The sequence below is a fragment of the Phascolarctos cinereus genome, unplaced genomic scaffold (assembly GCF_003287225.1).
Source record: "Phascolarctos cinereus isolate Bilbo 61053 unplaced genomic scaffold, phaCin_HiC Scaffold_4;HRSCAF=312, whole genome shotgun sequence".
Taxonomy (NCBI): domain Eukaryota; kingdom Metazoa; phylum Chordata; class Mammalia; order Diprotodontia; family Phascolarctidae; genus Phascolarctos; species Phascolarctos cinereus.
Window position 1 is genome coordinate 662,443,222 of NW_027555847.1, and position 22,877 is coordinate 662,466,098.

General features: G+C 38.9%; 1 protein-coding gene across 4 annotated transcripts in view; it reads right to left on the minus strand.

Moving 5' to 3' along the window:
* LOC110197491 (long-chain-fatty-acid--CoA ligase ACSBG2-like) overlaps positions 1 to 22,877 on the minus strand; it is an 87,443-nt gene that overhangs the window by 3,949 nt on the left and 60,617 nt on the right. For 3 of the 4 annotated variants that reach the window (XM_020971468.2, XM_078153970.1, XM_078153972.1), the window contains 3 exons: positions 5,756 to 5,986; positions 2,074 to 2,291; positions 239 to 378 (listed from right to left, as the gene is read on the minus strand). In XM_020971468.2, the coding sequence (XP_020827127.1) occupies positions 239 to 378; positions 2,074 to 2,291; positions 5,756 to 5,986 (589 nt within the window). The remainder of the gene's footprint in view (positions 1 to 238; positions 379 to 2,073; positions 2,292 to 5,755; positions 5,987 to 22,877) is intronic. The other variant, XM_078153971.1, reaches the window with a different exon arrangement.

Sequence of the window (22,877 nt, forward strand, 5' to 3'; positions counted from 1 at the left end):
CTGCCAACTTGGGTGCCACAAGTTTCTGCCCTGTTTTGGGAATGGCAGGTTCACATCCGTGGGTCAGAACCTGGGCAGGACACTTAAGGTGGCAGGGTATAGATACGAGTGTCATTGCTTTGGCTGACTGTGGATTTTAGGTATACTGTGTCCCCACAGAAGAGTGGAGGGCTCAGTAAGGATATCACCACCACCCCTACCCAATATCTCAAAAAGGCCAATTAATAAAGCAAAAGACCTTTAGTGTCAGCAGTACACTCAGGAATTTGGCTTGGTTTCCCACGATGATAGCATGGTGGATAATGGGGATATTCTCCTTCAGCATATTCTCCATTGGGACAGGAAAGATTTTTTCCCCTTGATTGGTAATGATGACTTCTGAAACAGTACAAAAAAAAAGCTTTTAGGACACAGCAGAAAGTTTTGTTAACAAAGCAACTACATTCTTCAAGACAGAAATTAATTTATATTCCCCCAGTGCTTTGTAGTCTACAGAGCAGTTCATTATACAGAGCACCTGACCGTTTACAGAACACTTGACGATTTACAGAGCAACCCACATTTCACAGAGCCCTTTACATTTTGCAGAGCGATTCCCATTTTACCAAACTCCTGGTTTTGTAAAGTACTTTCATGTTGATTTTGTCATTATCATCCTGGAGGTAGTGTAGAGTAGTAGAAAAAATGCTGCTCTTAGAGCCAAAAAAAAAATCTGTGGTTGAGTCCACTTCCTAGATGTGAGCTGGGGCTATTCACTTTGTTTCTCTAGGCCTTGTCGATAAAATGGAAATAGTACTTTTTACACAGGGTGAGGAGGGGAGAGCATTTCATCACGTGCTTTGCAAACGTGAATTGTTATGATCTTTTCACATCCTATGAGGCAATGTTCTGAGCAGGAAGTGAGGAAACTTTGAACCCTAGCCCTGGTTCTGCCATCAACTCAGTTTGACCTTGGGCAAGTCTTTTTCCTTCTCTTGGACCTCATTTTCCCCTTCTGTAAAATGAATGTTGGACTAATCAGGTTAGAGGAATTCAAGTATTCTGCGAAGGGCCGCAGCAGTGGGAAGCCACGTATGTGGGGCCAGGTGAATTCAATTGCAGAATTAATTTGTTTTCAGTTTCGATGAACAATCACCAGTTGATCCAAAGCCATCGGGTTTGGCACCTGGCAGTTACTTCACCTCTGGCAGGTCATATGCTGGGGTGAGGTAGAGGGGGAATAGCTGAGGATTGAGATTGGCAAAGCTGAATTTGAATTCCAGCTCGCCTGCTTATTAACAGCATGACTTCAAGGAAGTCATCTACCTTTCCTGGTGCCTGCTCTAGAAAATAAGCTCTAGATGATTTCAGAGGTTCCTTCTATTCGAAGTTCATGATCCTGTGAGTAAGAAGATCTTCAAGCTGTTGTTCACCTCCAAACTGGCTCTCCAGCTCCTGGTTTCTGGGTTTTGTAACTTATCATCCAGAATCTAGCTGGCGGCTAGCTGGTGGCAAAGAGGATGGAACACTGTGCCTGGAGGCAGAAGACCCGAGTTCAAATGTGACTTCAGACACTTCCTAGCTGTGCGACACTGGGGCAAGTCACTTTAACCTCAGTTTGCCTTAGTTTCCTCAACTGTGACGTGGAGATAAACTAGCACCTCCTCTCAGGGTTGTGAGGAGGATCAAATGAAATCGTGTTTGCAAAAGTGCACGGCACATAGCAGGTACCATAGAAACACTTATTCCCACCATCCTCACACCAGGATGACTCTTCTGCTCTAATGTGGGAAAAGTAACCAGTCAATGTTACCATCCCTGGGCAGTTCATTGCCCTGTAACTCCACCCATCATCTCATGACTTCTCTGACCAAAACAGCCCACCCAGGCCACCACTCCCCCATCCGTCTTTTCTTCCCCTAAAAGAATAGAAATTCCTTTAGGGCCAAGACTGCCCTAGCAGCACTAAGCAGATTGCCTGGCACATAGTTAAAAGCTTAATAAACGTTTTCCCTTTCCTTCATTCACAAGTCATTAAGTCAGGAAGAAGGAAGCTGTGGACAGAAAGCCGGCCAGCGTGTCTCCCCCTGTTACCTTCTATCCTGCCAATGATGTGGATAAAGCCCTCGTTATCCAAGGTGCCCAGGTCTCCAGTGTGCAGCCAGCCTTTTTGGTCAAAGGCCTTTTTTGTCTTATATTCATTGTTCAGGTAGCCCATGGAAAGGTGTCTGCCCCAGAGGTAGAATTCGCCTATGTCTTCTTGGTCTGTATTCCGGACCAGGTTGTGGGAGCCCGCGATTGCCTTCCCACAGCTGAGGAGAGACAAGAGAACAGTAACAAAGGCCCCTCCTTCCAAACCATCCACATGGACCGGCTGAGGATTTCCTCAGATGATAACGCAACTAGGGTTTGGCATCAGTCTCGTGCCAGCAGGGAGAGGTGATTTTAGTTCCTAACTTTCTCCCTGTCCCTGACCTTTGTCTTTCACCTCACACGATGATAAAATCCCTCAGGTCCTCAGAGGTCCCGTCTAGTCCTACTCATCCTTAAAAGTCACCCTTCTTTGCTAGAAAATCTCCATTGAGGAGGAACACTTCTGGGTCAGCCCATTCCCCTTTGGGATAGCTTTAAGCATTACAAACCTAATTTCTCCTCTGCACTGAGCCTAAATAAGCCTTTTCGCACCTTCACCACAATTCAGCACACCTTCACTAGGCTCTCTGTTTTGGGTCTCCCCCCTCTCCAATTCATCATTCACGCAGCTGAACACAAATTAATATTCCCAAGAGACAGCTAATCATGTCATCATCCCCCTCTACTCAGGAACCTTTAAGCCCCTCACCATGCTGGCTCCCACCTACCTTTCCTGTACTGATCCATATTAATTCCACTCTGTACTGCTGACTCCTGCTCTTCAGTGGTATTCTGCCTCCCGCCACCACCGACTTTGCTTCTGCCTGGCCGCCTACTACACAAGGCTTTTCTTGACCTCATTCCCAGCTGTTAGCTATCCCTCCTAAGACTGGATTGTATTCACGTGTGTATGTCTAGAATATTCTGTATCACCTTTGTAGAAAATGAGCCCTTCAAAGGATTTTCTCTGTATCTCCAGCACCCAGCACAATACCTTATGTATAGCAGGTATTTACATGTTGTTGCATTGAGGATGATACAAAGACAAAAGTCCCTGTCACAGCCTTGGATGGAGGGCTAGGCATGAAGCCTGAAGACATGAGTCCAAAGCAAACGTCAGATATTTAGTATCTTTGTGACCCTGGGCAGGTCACTTAACCTCTGTCTGCCTCATTTTTCTCAGCTGTAAATTGGGGTAATAATAGCACCTACCTCTTAGGGTTGTCATGAGGACCAAATAAGATGATTTGTAAAATACTTAATACAGTGCCAAGCACACAGTAAGTGCTTAATAAATGCATATTCCCTGCCCCTCCCAAACCCTCAAGGAGCTTATTCTGCCCTTTGTTTTCACCCTGGTAGAATTCCTCAGGTCCTCAGAGGACCCATCTACTGGAAGGAAATGATAGGCATACAGGTAATTAAATGCAAAACATGCACAAGATAAATACAAAGAAATTACAAGGAAAATAGGGGCAGTTCTAACCACTGGGAAAATAAACACAGATGTCAGGTAGGAGATGGTACCTAAGCTGGTGCTGAGCCTTGAGGAAAGGAGTTCCAACAGGCAGAGGTGAAGGGTGGCTTTCTAGGCCTGGACAAAGACATGGATGCTGGGGATGGAATGCTGCATGTGTCAGCCTCCCCAGATGTGAGGGGAAGGTTCTGGTTATAGAGGATCAAATGGGATTACTTGAAAGCAACTTGGAGATTGGGTATATAGCCTTCCCACAAGACTTTAGGGGCTAAAAGATGCCTGAAAACACAGACGACAAGAGTTGGGAGGAACTTCAGATATAACTTAGTCTAAGCCCCTCTCACCTAAAAACACCCAATCAATCAGTGAGCTTTTATTAGGCACCCACTAGTACTGGGTACTTTGTTAGGTACTGAGGGTACAAAGACAAAAGTAAAAGAGTCCCTGCCCTCAAAGAATTACATTCTATCAAGGAAGACAACATGCACATGCAGAATGTATTAACAATCATACAAAGCAATTTTTGGAAGGAGGAGGGAGGCTAAGGGAGTCAGGAAAGGCTTCACATAGAAGGAAGCATTTGATCTTAAGTTTTGAAGGAGAGAAACTAGGGGGAAAGGGAGCAATATAATAAGGCTTAAAAGTAGGAAGAGGCAAAATGTAAATGCAAAGCAGAAGAGTTTATAGGTGAACCTATAGGTCATAGGGAGCCCTTGTAATTCACCGGTCAGACCTGCTCTTTAGGAAGATCACTCTGACAGCTGAATGGAGAATGGACTGGAGTGGGGAAGAGATTTGAGGCAGGTAGACCCACCAGCAGGCCATCGCCATTGTCTAGGTGTTAGGGGATGAGGGCCTGTACCAGAGTGGTGGCCTATGGGATGTCCCATTTAAAATGTCCAAGAGGCAATTGGTGATAAGAGCCTCGAGCCTGGGAGGAAAATTAGGACTGTCTATACACGTCTTGGACTGATCTGCCTAGGTCGTGAAACTCATGCTACTTGATGGGAGCACCAATGAGATGTCTGTGTAGAAAGAGAGTGGTCTTGGGGTGCATCCACTGTTGGAGAATGATTCAGATGTTGAGGAGTGGGCAGACAGAGAAGAAAACCACAAGAGAGGTGTCATTTAAGCCCAGAAAAGAACATAATTAGGAGGAAAGGGTACTCAACAGTTGTAAAGGCTGCAGTTTGTTAAAAGTTTTTACAGTATTATTAAGAACTGCAATAACAATTGCAATATTGTGAAAGGCTAATAATAACAATAATACCTAGCATTTATACAGTGCTTCAAGGTTTGCAAAAAGCTTTACAGATATCTCATTTAATCCTCACACGACCCTAAGAGATAGGTTAGATAGTATTCTCCCCATTTTATACATCAGGAAACTGAGTCAGATAGCCCTCCAACCAAGCCTTTCTGGGCAGGACTTCATACTCTTCAGAAACACTTTCACTACCATTATCCCACCTAAGACTCATAGGTTTATCATAAAATATATTCATACAATTTCTTTGCCCATGACCAAAAACCCTTGTCATTTTCACAGACCTTAAACCAATTGCAGGTCGGCTGAAAGACTACCCCACCTTCAAGGCTCCACTTACGATTACCCTCCCCACCCCATCACATACACACACCAGTTGGTGATCAGTTCTTCCTTGGATGACCCTATAGCTAAAGCCTGGGCATTGTTATCCTTCCTTGTGTTTGGGTCCCCTCCCTACTAGACCACCAGCTCCAAAATATCAGGAACTATGTCTTTCCCAGCCCTGTCTTTCCCATCGTGTAAAGGACAGTCTTCTGCAGTTAGCAGGTACTTCATTGGAACAAAGGAAAAAGTGACTTGGCAAACGCTCTCCTCCAGTATTCATTGTTTTCTTATAACCCTCCTTTCTTTTCCCTGTTTCCCCTAACATGTCTTACCCTCTGGATGGTCATTCTCAACCCCCGATTGCTTAGGGAGAGGAGAAGAAAGAGAGGCTGCCTCTTTTCCTTCCATCCAGCCTCTGGGGCCATCCTCGGGTCAGAACACCACCACCAGCCTCCACCCACCCCCCCACTCCTACCCACACACACACTTGGTTCCTGTCTCTCCTATTACCTCCCCTAGGTTTGACCTGGGAGGTCAAAGCGGCCCCTGATTCCCAGTCATAACCTAAATACCTATATAGCTTGAATTCTTTCTGGTAAGAGACAGAATGAGGTCCCGTGCACTCTGTCATCCCATATATCGGCATCAGGATAATGTTATAGCTGAGGAAGAAGTCCTGGATTTCTTTGGAGAGGCCAGAGCCCAAGCTCAGAAACTGGAGACAGCGATCAAGGCCCAGATCCTGGCGCACCTTGTGATATACTAGCTTCTTGGCCACACGGAAGCCGAGAGGAAAGTGGTCACTTTAAAAGAAGCAAACATGAGGGGCTGGTGGGCTAGAAAGATTCATAGAATAACTCAAAATTATGGATAGAAGGTAACTGGCACAGTGGACAGAGCCCTAGATTCATGTCAAGAAGAACTGAGTTCAAATCCAACCTCGGACACTTACTAGATGTGACAAGTCACATCTTAGACAAGTCATTTGGCCTCTGCCTCAGTTTCCTCATCTGTAAAATGGAGATAATAATTATAATTCTTATCTCTTAGAGTCATTGTGAGACTCAAACAATATTTGTAAAGTGTGTTAAAAACCTTACAGTGCTATAGAAAAACTACCTCTTATTATATAGCTCCAAGGTTGATAAAGCATTTATTTGATCCTCACAAGAACCTCACAAGAAGCAGATGCGATTATTATCTCCATTTTGGGGGTAAAGCTTATATAAGTTTAAATGACTTGTTCAAGGACATAGCTGGTGAGGTAGGTGTTAACTATTCCCATTTTTCAGATAAGGAAACTGAGGCTCAGAAAGGTCACACAGCTAGGAATGGCTTGGTCAAAATTTTAACCCATGTCTTGCCAGCTTCAATTCCAGCACTCTATAAACTACACCAGACTTTTTCTCAAACTAGCACTGGAAGGGACCTTAGAAATCATTCTGTCTTAACCCCGGTTTTATAGATGGGGAAACCAGGGTCCAGACAGTTTGATATGATTTGCCTCAAAGTCACACAGTATGGCGGGTAAAAGATGACTGAAGAATCTTTGCTCCCTGAGTCACTGTGTCTCTCACATGTCATAACAGGAACTAACCGAGTCTGGAGTTACAGCCTCTCTGACTCCAAATCCAGGGAATCCATCCAACTCCATGTCTGTGTCTCTTCCATCTTGAAAAAAAAAACCCTCCCTTGATGCTCTCATCCCTGCTAAATATCATCGTATATCTCTTCTGCCCTTCGTATCTCAGGTCCTTGAAAAGGCCATCTTACAATGGGTGTCTCAACTTTCTCACTCATTCTCTTATAATCTGACTTCCAACCTCATCGTTCAACTCATTTGGTTCTCCAAAGTTACCAATGATATGCTCTTCTCACTAGGTTTTTGGAATGCCACTCTCTCCTGGTTCTCCTCCTACCCACCTGATTGCTTCTTGTCTCCTTTCCTCGAGCCTCTTCCAGATCACGGCCCCTAACCAGAGGTGTCCTTCAGGGTCCTTCTCTTCTTCCTCTATACTTCTTCACTAGGTGATTTCATCAGCTGCCATGGATTTAATTACCATCTCTATGCTAATGATTCTAAGATCATCTACCTATGCTATCCCAACCACCTTCAACATTTCCAACTGCCTTGCAGACATCTCGAGCTGTATATCCAGCAGACCTCTTAAACTCGATTATGTCCAAAACAGAATTTATTATCTTTCCCCCTCTACCTCCTACCTTCCCTGTTTCTGTAGAAAGCAACACCCATCCTCCCAGTCCCTCATACTCACAGCTTAGGAGTTATCATGAAATTCTCACTCTCTCACCCCCAGTATCCAAACTTTTGCCGAAGTATATTGATTTCATCTTTGCAAAATCTCTTGAATATGCTCCCTTCTCTCCTCTGACACTGCCAAAACCCTGGTCCAGGCCCTCATTACCTCACACCTAGATTATTGCAATAGCTTCATGGTGGGTCTGCCTGCCTCAAGCTTCTCCCAATCCCAGTCCGTGCTCTATTCAGTCACTGAAGTGATTTTCTTAAATTGCATTTCTGCTCACGTTGCCCCCACCCCTCACTCAGTAAACTTTAGTGGCTCTCTCACCTCCAGGAATAAACACAAAATGCACTGTGCATTCAAAGCCCTTTATAACCTAGCCCTTTCTATCTTTCCAGTCTTTCTACACCTTATTCCTCTCCATATATTCTGTGATCCAGTGACATTGGCTGCCTAGCTTGTCCACAAACAAGATAACTCCATCTCTCTCCATTCCAGGCATTTTCTATAGCTATCCTCCATACCTAGAAATGGCTCCCTCCTCATCTCTACCTCCTGGCTTCCCTGGCTTCCTTCAAGTCTGAACTATAATTCTACCTTCTACAGGAAGTCTTTCCCAACCTCTCTTAATTCTAGTGCTTTTCTTCTGTTAATTATTTCCTATTTATTCAGTATATAGCCCGTCTGTACATATCTGTTTGCATGTTGTACCTCCCCCCAATTAGATTGTAAGCTCCTTGAGAGCAGGGATTGTCTTTTGCCTCTTTTTTTTTTTTAGGCAATTGGGGTTAAGTGACTTGCCCAAGATCACACAGCTAGTAAGTGTCAAGTGTTTGGTCTGAGGCCAGATTTGAACTCAGGTCCTCCTGACTTCAGGGCCGGCACTCTATCCACTGCGCCACCTAGTTGCCCCTTTTGCCTCTTTTTGTAACCCCAGCACTTAGCACAGTGCCTTGACACATAGTAGGTGCTTAATACTGATTGATTGATTTCCCTATTTCCTTTTATTCTTCACATTTATTAATTTTTATGGTTACATAACATGCCATTCCATTGCTGCCTGTCACCTCTTCAGCTTAGGGAACTCAGGCTGTATGAATACCCTACCTGGATACAGTTTAGCAACTCTTTTTAACTTAACAGTTTTTTGTAATTAAAATATATCCTCTTTTTAAAAAATATTTCATTTTTTCCAATTACATGTAAATTTCTTTAACTTTTTTAAAATTCTGAGTTCCAAATTCTCTCCTTCCCTCCCTCCCCACTCTCAATTGTTTGAGAAGGCAAACAATTTTATATGTTATACATGTGCAGTCATGTGAAACATATTTTCATATTAATGATGTTGTGAAAGAAAACACAGACTAAAAAAACTAAGAAAAATCAAGAAAGTTAAAAAAAGTATGCTTCCATCAGTTCTCTATATTAAGAGATGGATAGCATTTTTCATTATGAATCCTTTGGAATTATCTTGGATCATTGTACTTCTGAGAATGGCCAAATCATTCTCAGCTGATCACCATACAATGCTGCTATTACTGTGTACAATGTTCTCCCGGTTCTGCTCACTTCACTTTGCATCAGTTTCTGTAAACTTTTCAAAGTTTCTTTGAAAGCATCCTGCTCATTATGTCTTGTATCAGAATAATATCCCATTACAATCATATACCACAACTTGTTCAGCCATTCCCCAATTTATGGACATCCCCTCAATTTCCAATTCTTGGCCACCACAAAAAGAGAGGGTTATAAATATTTTTGTACATATAGATCTTTTTCTCTTTTTAAAAATCTCTTTGGAAAACAGACCTACTACTGGTATCACTGAGTCAAAGATATGCACAGTGTTACATCCCTTCAAGCACAATTCCAAATTGCTCTGTGGAATGGTTGGATCAGCTCACAACTCCACCAACAATGCATTAGTGTCCCTATTTTTCCACACCCCCTCCAGTATTTGTCATTTTCCTTTTCTATCATGTTAGCCACTCTTATAGGTGTGAGGTGGTACCTCAGATTTGTTTTAATTTGCATTTCTCTAATCAATACTGATTTAGAGCAATTTATTCCCATATGACTATAAATACTTTTGATTTCTTCATTTGAGAACTGCCTGTTCATATCCTTTGACCATTTATCAATTAGGGAATGCCTTGTCTTCTTATAAGTTTCACTCAGTTCTCTACGTATTTGAAAAATGAGGCCTTTATCAGAGAAACTGGCTGTCAAAAAATTCCTTCCAGTTTTCAGCTTTCCTTCTAATCATGGCAGCACTAAGGTTTCTTGTTTTTTGTTTTTTGGCTTTGTTTTGTTTTTTAGTGCAAAACCTTTTTATTTTAATGCAATCAAAATTACCCATTTTATGTCACATAGTGCTCTCTATCTCTTGTTTGGTCATAAATTCTTCCCTTCTCCATAAATCTAACAGGTAAATTATTCCATATTCCCCTAATTTGCCGATGGTATTATACTTTAGGTCTAAATCATGTGCCCATGTTGACCTTATCTTGGTATACAATGTTAAATGTTGGCCTAGACCTAACTTCACCAAACTGCTTTCAAGTTTTCCCAGCAGTTTTAGTCAAATAGTGATTTCTTGTCCCAAAAGCTTGGGCATTTAAATTTATCAAACACTAGATTACTATGGTCATTTATTACTGTGTATTGAGTATCTAATCTATTCCCCTAATCCACCACTCTATTTTTTAGCCAGTCCCAGATTGTTTCGATAATTTTTTAGTAGTTTGATTGGCATGGCACTGAAAAAGTAAGTGAATTTAGATAGAAATGTCATTTTTATTACATTGGCTCCACCTACCCATGAGCAATTAGTATTTCTCCAATTGTTTAGATCTGACTTTATTTGTGTGAAAACAGTTTTGTAATTGTGTGTATATAGTTCCTGGATTTGTCTTGGCAGGTAGACTCCCAAGGATTTGATAGTGTCTGCAGTTATTTTAAATGGATTTCTCTATCTCTTCCTGCTGGACTTTGTTGGTACTATATAGAAATACTGGTGATTTATGTTTGTTTATTTTATATCCTGCAACTTTGCTGAAGTTATTAATTATTTCAACTAGTGTTTTAGTTTATTTTTTAGGGCTCTCTGTAAGTATGCCATCATATCATTTGCAAAGAGTGATAGTTTTGCTTCCTTGTTGCCTACTCTAATTCCTTCAATTTCTTTTTCTTCTCTTATTGCTCTAGCTAGCATTTCTAGTAGAGTGTTGAATAACAGTGGTGATAGTGGGCATCCTTGCTTCACCCCTGATCTTACTGGGAAGGCTTTTCTACCTTATCCCCACTACAGATAATGCTTGCTGATGGTTTTAGATAGATGCTACTTATCATTTTAAGGAAAGCTCCATTTATTCCTATGATTTCTAGTATAGGAGTGTATATTGTATTTTGTCAAAAGCCTTTTCTGTACCTATTGACATAACTGCATGTTTATTTCTGTCTTTGTTATTGACATGGTCAGTTATGTTAATACTTTTCCAAATACTGAACCAGCCCTGCATTCCTGGTATAAATCCCACCTGGTCATAGCATTGGATCTTTGTTATCTATTGCTGTAATCTCCTTGCTAGTAGTTTCATTAATTTTTTTGCATCAGTATTCATTAGGGAAATTGCTCTTTAGTTTTCTTTCTCTGTTTTGGCTCTTCCTGGTTTAGGTATCAGCACCATATTTGCATCATAAAAGGAATTTGGTAGGACTCCTTCTTTGCTTATTTTTCCAAATAGTTTATATAGTATTGGAATTAATTATTTTTCAAATGTTTGAACTCTACCATCTGACCCTGGGGATTTTTAGTTGAGGAGCTCATTGATGGTTTGTTCAATTTCTTTTTCTAAGACAGGGTTATTTAATTATTCTATTTTCCTCTTCTGTTAATTTGGACAATTTATATTTTTGTAAATATTCATCCATTTTACTCAGATTGTTATATTTATTGGCATTTGATTGGGCAAAATAGCTTCTAATAATTAATTTTTTCTGCATTGGTGGTAAATTCACCTTTTTATTTTTGATGTTGGTAATTTGGTTTTCTTCTTCCTTTTCTTTTTTTAAATCAAATTAACCAATGGTTTATTTTATTGGGGTTTTTTTCATAAAACTAGCTCCTACTTTTATTTATTAGTTCAATGGTTTTCTTACTTTCGATTATATTAATCTCTCCTTTGATTTTTCAGTTTTTATAATTTAGTGTTTAATTGGGGATTTTTAATTTGGTGTTTTAAAAAAATTTTCAGTTGCATGCTACTCTTTATTTTATTGATGTCAGGATTTAGAAACATAAATTTCTGCTGCTTTGGCTGCATCTCATAAATTTTGTTATATTGTCTCATTGTTACCATTCTTTTTTCAAACATTTTTTAAAATTTTCAGTTCCAAATTCTCTTCTTTTCTTCCTCCCTTTGCCTTTCGCTGATATAAATTATACATGTGCACTTATGCAAAACATATTTCCATATTAGTCATGTTGTGAAAGGAAACACAGATCCCAAAAAAGAAACCCATGAAAACAATAAAGTGAAAAATAGTATGCTTCAATCTGCATTCAGACTCCATCAGTTTTTTTCTTTCTTTTTTTTTTTTCCTTAGGCAATTGGGGTTAAGAGATCCATCAGTTCATTCTCTTAAGGTGGATAGCATTTTTCATCATGAGTCCTTTGGAATTGTCTTGGATCATTGTATTGCTAAGAATAGCTAAGTCATTCACAATTGATCATTGTACAGTATTGCTGTTACTGTGTACAGTGTTCTCTTGGTTCTACTCATTTCACTTTGCATGAATTCATGTAAAACTTTCCTGGTTTTTCTGAAATCATTCTGTTTGTCATTTCTTATAGAACAATAGTATTCTTTTTCAATCATATACCTTACAGTCATATACCATGACATGTTCAGCCATTTCCCAATTGATAGTTATCCCCTTAATTTCCAATTCTTTGTCAGCACAAAAAGAGCTGCTATAAATATTTTTGTACAAATAGGTCCTTTTTGTTTTTGTGTTTTTTAAAAATCTCTTAGGGATACAGACCTAGTAGTGGTATTGTTGGGTCAAAGGGTATGCACAGTCCTCTATTTCATTAAATATCCATTTTTTTCCCCTGAAGGATTATATGCAGTTTTTCTGGGTAGGTGGTTTTTGGTTATAATCCTATTCCTTTGCTCTCCAGAATATCATATCCCAAACCCTCTGATCCATTATGTAAAAGCTGCTAAATCTTGTGTTATCCTGACTGTGGCTCCATGATATTTGAATTGTTTCCTCCTGGCTGTTTGCGATGTTTTCTCCTTGACCTGGGAACTCTGGAATTTGGCTTTAATATTCCTGAGAATTTTCATTTTGAGATCTTTCTCAGGAGGTGATCAGTGCATTCTTTCAATTTTCTACCTTACCCTCTCATTCTAGTATATCAGGGCAGTTTTCCTTGATGATTTCTTGGAAGACGATGTCTAGGTTCTTTTTTTGATAATGGTCTTCAGGTAGTCCAATAATTCTTAAATTATCTCTCCTTCATCTATTTTCCAGGTCGGTTGTTTTTCCTAATGAGATAGTTCATTTTCCTTCTATTTATTCATTCTTTTGATTTTGTTTTATTGTTTCTTGATGTCTCATAGAGTCATTAGCTTTCACTTGCTCAATTCTAATCTTTAAGGAATTATTTTCTCCAGTGAGGTTGTATACCTCCTTTTCCATTTGGCCAATTCTACTTTTTAAGGAATTCTCTTCAGTGGATTTTTGTGCCTCTTTTACTATATAGCATATTGTTTTTTAAGGTGTTATTTTCTTCAAAATTTTTATGCCTCCTTTATCAAGCTGTTGACTTTTTTCATGATTTTCTTGCATCACTCTCATTTCCTTTCCCAATTTTTCCTCTTCCTCTCTTATTTGATTTTTAACATCCTTTTTGAGCTTTTCCAGGGCCTGAGACCAATTCAAAGTTTTCTCTAAGGCTTTGCATGTAGGTGCTTTGATTACATTATCTTCCTCTGAGTTTGTGTTTTGATCTTCCCTGTCACATAGTAACTTTCTATAGTCACCTTTGTTTTTGTTCTTGTTGTTTGCTCATTTTCTAACCTATTTCTTGACTTTTAACTTGTTGATAAAGTTGGGCTTTGGTCCTGGGGTGGAGGGGGCACTGTCCCAAGCTTCAGGTTTTTCATGGTTTCAGAGCTAGCTCTGGGACGTCTGTAATTTTCAGATCTTTTAAAGTGGTATGATCTAAAGAGAGGAATGGTCACCACTCTCCTGGCCTGTGCTCTGGTCTGTAAGTAACCACAGATACTCTTTTCTGCCCTAGATCTGTGACCAAGGTCCTGCTTCTGGTAGTGCTCCTCCTTGCCCTGGGACTGCAACCCAGAACCACATGTGCATGGACAATGCAACAGAGTCCTGCTCCCAGTGCCAGTAAAGGGGCTCCTGTAATCTCCTTCTGACCGGTTGTCCAACCCCTTAACAATCTGTGGGCTGAGAGCTACAGAAGCACTGTCAATTCAGTGCTGCTGGCTTCCTTGTGCACCCTGCGCTGGACTGCGCTCCACTCTCGCCTTAGTGAGAAGACCTTTCCTGTGAACCTTCTAAGGTGTCTCAGGCTAGAATATTTTTTCACCTCATCCTTTTGCTGGTTCTGCTGCTGCAGAATTTATTTTGAAGCATTATTTTAATGTGGTTTAAAGGGGAACTTGGGAGAGCTCAGGTGGGTTCCTGCTTTTGTTCTGCCTTCTTGGTTTTGCCTTTTGAACTTGACGGCTTCAAAGGATTGCCTGGGGCAATGAGAAGCTGTGACTTGTTCAGAATAGGTCTTTCTGCTGCTCTTGGCCAATGCTCCTTCCACTATTCCAACATGCCTCTCTACATTGTTTATTGAACCATTTATTGAACAATTAACCATTCAAAGATTTATTGAACCATTTTGCAATCATTGGACATACAGGTATTTCAAAGATATTGCTATTATAAATAAAGTAGCTATTTTTATACATACATTTATTTTATGTGAATATTTTTATACAAATGAGATTTTTTTTTCCTTTTCACAGTACTTTTAGGATGAAGTCCTAAAGAGGAAATCATTGGGTTAATGCTATCAGGTTTTTGAAGCAGTGAGGTATAGTAAAATGAACATTGAACTTGGAAATGGGAAATGCCTGAGTTCTAATCATTCCCATGACATCAGTTTTGTGACCATGGGCAAGTCAGTTAACCTCTCTAAGTCTCAGTTTCCTTATTTGTAAAATGGTGATAATAATGGTTGTTACATATGGAGTGGGGAAAATTTGGCCTGGACATTTCATTTCCCTCTATCTCTTTTCTCCACCCACTTCCCACTCTCCCTCCCCAAGGAGGGAAAATAGTGGCAGATATCAGAAGTAATGAAGTGTTAATATGCATCTAAATATTGCCATTTTATAAAATATGAGGAAGATTCTCTTCCCAAATTGGAAGGGGAGCTTGACATCATAAGGACAAAAATCAGTCATGCTTTTGGCAACCCTTTAAAGAAGCCACGTTGCCAAGCCTGACTCTCAAGTGAGGAGGAATCCAGCTTCTGAAGGGACTTGTAGAAGATACACAGAGTTATAGGAGAGGAAGCCTTGAGAAGCGTAAGGATCTGGGAGAGAGGAAGCTTCCATCAGACACCAGAACTCCAGGATTCAGGCTGTGTGGGCTGATCTGGCATGAAGCATGTTGGGATGGATGCTGCTATGTCTCTGAAGCCTCTCATTCATGCTGTAGCCCCCACTGCAGAGATCATTTCCTTCTCCCCCCCTCCCCCCCCCACCTCCTTGAGAGGCTGCAGCTTTTTCCTCTGGATCTTGGGAAATTCTATTTCCTAAATGTTTCTTTGTTTCTGTTCAGTCGTTTTGGTTGTGTGTGACTCTTTGTGACCCTATTTTCTTAGCAAAGATGCTGGAGTGGTTTACTAATTCCTTCTCCAGCTCATTTTATAGATAAGGAAACTGAGACAAACAGAGTTAAGTGACTTGCCCAGGGTCACACAGCTAGTAAGTGTCTGAGGCCAAATTTGAACTCAGGTCTTCCTGACTCCAGGCATGGTGCTCTATGCTCTAGCTGCCCTAGATGTTTCTTTACCTTTCTTTATTTTAAACATTTACTTTGTCTTTTAAGCCTGAGTATACTTTAGGAGAGGAGAGAGAGAATGAAATCTTTAGCATTTTTCCAGAGCATGGGCGTTGGGGTGGGGAGTAGGTGGAATTAGAGTTTCATTTGTCACAACTTTCTAGAGCAAAGACAAAATGTTTATTCAGGGAAATCCATCTAAGTTATGAGTCAGTAGGGGAGGGGAGTAAAAATACATGGTTGAGCAACCCTGCTTAGCACACCAGTCTAGCATTGGTATACTTACCAATTAATCAATAAACATTCATTAAGCACCTGCCAGGCATTGTGCTAAGTAAGTGCAAAGTATGATATAGAAAGCTTCAAGCACTTTATAAATGTCCATTTTTATATTCTCCTCCCAAAAGTTTGCATCAGTCCAGTGTCCCACCAAAAATACTAGGGAATACCCATTTCCCCACAGTCATGTCAATTTTGAATTTTATCATTTGTTACTATTTTTGCCCTTCTGGTGCATGTAAGATAATATTGTAAGGTGGTCTTGATTTGTATTTCTTTGATTATTAGGGAAGTGCCATATCTTTTTCATATTACCACTAATTTATATTTCCTCTCTGATATTGTCTGTGTCATTTGACCACTGGGGAGTATGCATTAGTGTTATTTATATCATCATGTGTATCATCATTATATCTCATATTTATTGCAAATATTTGTTTCACATCAACTTTTAATTTTAGAAGTATTGATTTTGGATACATAGGATCCTTTTATTTATGTAGAAGTTAACTGATATTTGACTCTAATGCTTTATTTTCCTCTTAATTGATAAAAATGTTCCTCTTCTCTGTAGTTGAGGCAAATATATTATTTCATTTTTTCATGATTTTGGAAAAAGATTTAGATTACTGGTAGTTCAGTGAATCCATGTTCTCATAGCCCTTTGATTCTAATGTCCTCCCATAAATCTCTGACAGGAACTCAACACAATTCACTGGAAACCTTCTCCTAGATCTCTTGTCCTGGTACAGATGCCCAGGGAGATACCAAGTGGGCTTCACAGCAGTTACAGTCCCTACATGATCATTCCTTTTTGCAGTTGGACATTTCTATGACGACTTGCCAAAAGCCACTTTTCTGGGATAATTCTTCATTTTTAAACATTTGCCTGCTCATGCCTGCCTTGAACCTCTCCATCATCACCCTTTGGCCATCCCTCAGTTTTTATTCAATTAAATTCAACAAGACATTTGTTAAGTAGCTATTATGTACAAAACACTGTGCTAGGTTCTGGGGCACAAAGACAAAAATTCAATAGTCCCTGCCCTCAAGGAGGTTACACTTGACCTTGGGGAAGCAATATGCACAAAGCAGATACAAACTATATACTGAATAATTACAACATACTTTCAGTGCGGGTGTGAGTGCTAACAACTGGTGGGGGGTGGGAGTGAAGAGAGGTCAAGAAGGCCTCTTTTAAGAGATGACATGTAAGAGATGATCCTTAAAGGGAACTGGGACTTCTGCTAGTGAAGGGTAAAGAGAGTGTTCTTGTCTTGAGGGAAATCTGAGTTTGAGACCTTTTCCCGTGCCCTTACAAACCTTATTCCACCCCACCTCAACTGCATGGGTCCTCTTTGGTCCAGTGACACTGGTCTCCTTGCCATCCCTTGAACAAAATAGTCCATCTCCCGATTCCAGCATTTTCACTGGTTGTCCCCCAGGGGAGAGGAGAGCAGCTTCCAGTCCTTATCTCTGCCTCCTAGCTTATCTGACTTCACTTAAGTCTCAACTAAAGTCCCACCTTCTCTAAGATGCCTTTCCCAGTCCTCCTTTATTTTCAAGTGAAATTATGTCTAATTTATTATATGTATATATATATATATGTATATATATTCTATGTATTCATATATATTTATACACATATGTGTGTGTATATGTATCTAGTATGTAGATAGTTGTTTACATGTTTTCTCCCCCATTAGACTATGAGCTCTTTGGCAGCAGAGACTGTGTTTTGCCTTTCCTTGTATTACCCGTGCTTAACACAGTGCCTAAACTCATAGCAGGCATTTAATAATAAATGTTTAGTGACCTCATGCCTTCAGGTCACCATTTGAAATGTCCAGTAGCTAACCACCCTCTAATTCCACTGCGCTTGAACTGAAGAACATCACATCTCATAAAGGTGCAACCATGTAGACATTTCTTTTTTATTTATCCTTTTCTTTTTTAATAATTAATTAATTAATTTTTAATTCTCAACATTCACTTCCATAAGACTTTGAATTTTAAGTCTTCTCCCTCTCTCTTTCCTTTCCTCTCCCCAAGATGGCATGCAATCTGATATAAGCTCTACTTATACATTCATATTAAGCATATTTTCCCATTAGTCATAATGTAAAGAACAATTAGAACTAATGGGAGGAACCACAAGAATAAAGCAATAAAACAAAATAACAAAAAAAAAGGAGAGCAAATAATAGGCTTCCATCTGCATTCAGATTCCATAGTTCTTTCTCTAGATGTGGATAGCATTTTCCATCGTAAGTCTTTTGGAGATGTCTCAGATCCTTCCATTGCTGAGAAGAGCCAAGTCTGTCGATGTCAGTCATCATACAACATGGCTGTTACTGTATACAATGTTCTCCTTGTTCTGCTCATTTCACTCTTCATCAGTTCATATAAGTCTTTCCAGGTTTTTCTGAAGTCAGCCTGTTCATCATTTCTTATAGCACAACAGTATTCCGTTACATTCATATGCCTCAACTTGCTCAGCCATTCCCCAGTTGATGGGTGTCTCCTCAATTTCCAATTCTTGGCCACCACAAAAGAGTTGCCATAAATATTTTTGTACATGTGGGTCCTTTTCCCATTTTTATGATCTCTTTGGGATACAGCACTAAAAGTGCCCTTTTGGCATAGTTCCAAATTGCTCTCCAGAATGGTTCACAACTCCAGCAACAATGCATTACTGTTCCAATTTTCCCACATCTTTTCCAACATTTATCATTTTCCTGTTTTCATGTGTTAGACAATCTGACAGGTGTGATGTGGTACCTCAGAGTCATTTTGATTTACATTTCTCTAATCAATAGTGATTTAGAACATTTTTTCATATAACTATAGATAGCTTTAGTTTCTTCCTCTGAAAACTGCCTGTTTATATCCTTTGACCATTTATCAGTTGGGAAATGACTTGTATTCTTATAAATTTGACTTAATTTTAGAAATGAGGCCTTTATCAGAGACACTGATTGTAAAAATTCTTTCCCCGTTTTCTGCTTCCCTCCTAATCTTGGTTGCATTAGCTTTGTTTGTGCAAAAACTTTTCAATTTAATGTAATCAAAATTATTTATTTTGCATTTTATAATATTCTCTATCTCTTGTTTGGTCAAAAATTCTTCCCTTCTCCATAGATCTGAAAGGTAAACTATTCCTTGCTCTCCTAGTTTGCTTATAGTATCAGTCTTCATATCTGAATCTTGTACCCATTTTGACTTTATCTTGGTATAGGGTATAAGATGTTGGTCTAGGCCCAGTTTCTGCCACACTCTTTTCCAGTTTTCCCAGCAGTTTTTGTGTTAAATAGTGAGTTCTTATCCCAGAAGCTGGAGTCTTTGGATTTATCAAATAGTAGATTACTAGAGTCATTGACTACTGTGCCTTGTGTGCCTAACCTATTCCACTGACATACCATCCTATTTCTTAGCCGATACCAAGTAGTTTGATGATTGCTGCTTTATAATACAATTTACGATCTGGTACAGGGGCAGCTAGATGGCACAGTCGATAGAGCACCAGCCCTGGAGTCAGAAGGACCTGAGTTCAAGTGGGGCCTCAGACATATAAATAACACTTACTAACTGTGTGACTCCAGGCCTCAATTACCTCACAAAAAAAAAAAAATCTGGTACAGCTAGGTCACCTTCCCTTGCATTTCTTTTCACTAGTTCCCTTGATATTCTGGACCTTTTGTTCTTCCAGATGAATTTTGGTATTGTTTTTTCTAGCTCTATAAGATAATTTTTTTGTAGTTTGACCAGTATGGCACTGAATAAGTACATTAATTTATGTAGAATTGTCATTTTTATTATATTGGCTCAGCTTACCCATGAGTAACTGATATTTTTCCAATTATTTAGATCTGACTTAATTTGTGTGAAAAGTGTTTTATAATTATGTTCATATAGTTCCTGGGTTTGTTTTGGCGGGTAGACTCCCAAATATTTTATAATGTCTATAGTAACTTTAAATGGAATTTCTCTTTCTTTCTCTTGTTGTTTGGCTTTGTTAGTAATATATAGAAATGCCAATGATTTGTGTGGGTTTATTTTATAGCCTGCAACTTTGCTAAGTTTGTTTATTATTTCAAGTAATTTTTTACTTGATTCTTTAGGATTCTCTAAGTATAACATCATATCATCTGCAAAAAGTGATAGTTTTGTTTCTTCTTCTCCTATTCTAATTCCTTTACTTTCTCTTTCTTTGATAGTCAAAGCTAATGTTTCTAGTACCATATTGAATAACAGTGCTGATGACGGACATCCTTGTTTCACCCCCAATCTTGATGGAAATGCTTCTAGCTTATCCCCATCACATATAAAGCTTGCTGATGGTTTTTGATAGATACTACCTGTCATTTTAAGGAAGAATCCATTTATTCTTATGATCTTTAGTGTTTTTAATAGGAATGGATGTTGTATTTTGTCAAATGCTTTTTCTGCACCTATTGAGATAATCATGTTATTTCTGTTAGTTTTGTTGTTGATATGGTCATTTATGCTGATAGTTTTCCTAGCATTGAACCAGCCCTGCATTCCTGGTATAAATCCTACCTGTTCATAGTGTATTATTCTCGTGATAAGTTGTTGTTATCTCTTTGCTAATATTTTATTTAAAATTTTTGCATTTATATTCACTAGAGAATTGGTCTATAATTTTCTTTCTCTGTTTTGGCTCTTCCTGGTTTAGGTATCAGCACCATATTTGTATCATAAAAAGGATTTGGTAGGACTCCTTCTTCACCTATTTTCCCAAATAGTTTATATAGTATTGAAATTAGTTGTTCTTTAAATATTTGATAGAATCCACTTGTAAATCCATCAAGCCCTGGAGATATTTTTTCTTAGAGAATTCATTGGTGGCTTTTTCATTGATGAATTTCTTTTTCTGAAATGGGGTTGTTTAAGCATTTTATTTTCCTCTTCTGTTAATCTGGGCAATTTATATTTTTGTAAATATTCATCCATTTCACTAAGATTGTCAAATTTATTGGCATGCAGTTGGGCAAAATAGCTCCTAATTATTGTTTTGATTTCCTCTTCATTTTTGATGCTGATAATTTGGTTTTATTCTATCTTTTTTAAATCAAATTAACCAAAGATATATCTATTTTATTGGTTTTTTTCCCATAAAACCAGCTCTTGGTTTTATTTATTAGTTCAATAGTTTTCTTAATTTCAGTTTTATTAAACTCTTCTTTGGTTTTCAGAATTTCTAATTTCGCATTTAGTTGGGGATCTTTAATTTGTTCTTTTTGTAGCTTTTTTAGTTGCATGCCCAATTCATTGATCTCTTCTTTCTCTATTTTATTCATGTAAGCATTTAGAGATATAAAACTTCCACTAAGGACCACTTTCACGGCATCTCATAAGTTTTGGTATATTGTCTCATTATTGTCATTCTCTTGTATGAAGTTATTGATTGTTTCTGCAATTTATTGTTTGACCTACTTAATCTTTAGGATTAGATTATTTAGTTTCCAATTAATTTTTAGTCTATCTTTCCATGGCCCTTTATTACATGTAATTTTTACTGCATCATGATTTGAAAAGGATGCATTTAATATTTCTGCCTTTCTGCATTGGATCGTGAGGTTTTTATGCCCTAGTGTATGGTCAATTTTTGTGTAGGTGCCATGTACCACTGAGCAAAAAGGCATATTCCTTTCTGTCCCCATTCAGTTTTCTCCAGATGCCAACCATATTTAAGTTTTCTAAAATTCTACTCATCTCCTTAACTTCTTTCTTGTTTATTTTGTGGTTAGATTTATCTAGTTCTGAAAGGGGGAGGTTGAGGTCCCCCACTAGTATAGTTTTGCTGTTTATTTCTTCCTGTATCTCCTTTAACTTCCCCTTTAAGGATCTGGATACTACACCACTTGGTGCATATATGTTTAGTAATGATATTATTTCATTGTCTATGGTATCTTTTAGCAGGATGCAGTTTCCTTCCTTATCTCTTTTAATTAGATCTATTTTTGCTTTTGCTTTGCCTGAGATCAGGATTGTTACCCCTGCTTTTTTTTACTTCAGCTGAAGCGTAATATATTCTGCTCCAGCCTTTTACCTTTGTTCTGTGTGTATCCCTCTGCTTCAAATGTGTTTCTTGTAAACAACATATTGTAGGATTATGGTTCTTAATCCACTCTGCTATCTGCTTCCATTTTATGGGAGAATTCATTCCATTCACATTTACAGTTACGATTACTATCTATGTCTTTCTCTCCATCCTATCCACCCTCCCCATTGATGTTTTTCTCTCTCCTTTCTCCCTTTCCCTCCTCACCAGAGTTTTGCTTTTGACCACCACCTGCCTCAGTCTGCCTTCCCTTTTCTTAGTCTCCACTCTTTTCTTCCCCTTTACCCTTTCTATTTCTTCCCTCCCTTCTATTCATTCCCTCCCTTTTCTTTTCCCTTTCCCCCCTATTTTCCATAGGGTAAGTTAGATTTCTTTACCTAACTGATTATATTATCCCCTCTTTGAACCAAATCTGATAAGAGTAAGGTTCAAACCATGCTGATCTGCCTACTTTCTTTCCCTCTACTATGTTAGGGTTTTGTGCCTTTTCATGTGACATAATTTACCCTTTTCTGCCTCCTCCTTTCCTCTTCTCCCAGTACAATCCCTTTTCACCACTTAGATTTTTTTATCATCACATCAAAGTCAACTTATACCCATGCCCTCTGTCTAAGTATACCCCCTTTTAAATGTCATAATAACATTACAATTCTCAAGAGTTACAAGTGTCATCTTCTCTTGTAGGGATGGAAACAGTTTACCCTAATTAATGACATGTTGTTGTTTTTTTCTTTCCTGTTTACCTTTTTATTCCTCTCTTGAATCTTGTATTTGAAGGTCAAATTTTCTGTTGAGCTCTAGTCTTTTCATTAAGAAGGTTTGGAAGTCCCCTGTTTCACTGAATGTGCATCTCCTCCCCTGAAAGATTATGCTCAGTTTCTCTGGGTAGTTGATCCTTGGTTGTAATCCAAGCTCTTTTGCCTTACAGAATATCAGATTCCACACACTCTGATCTTTTAATATAGAAGCTG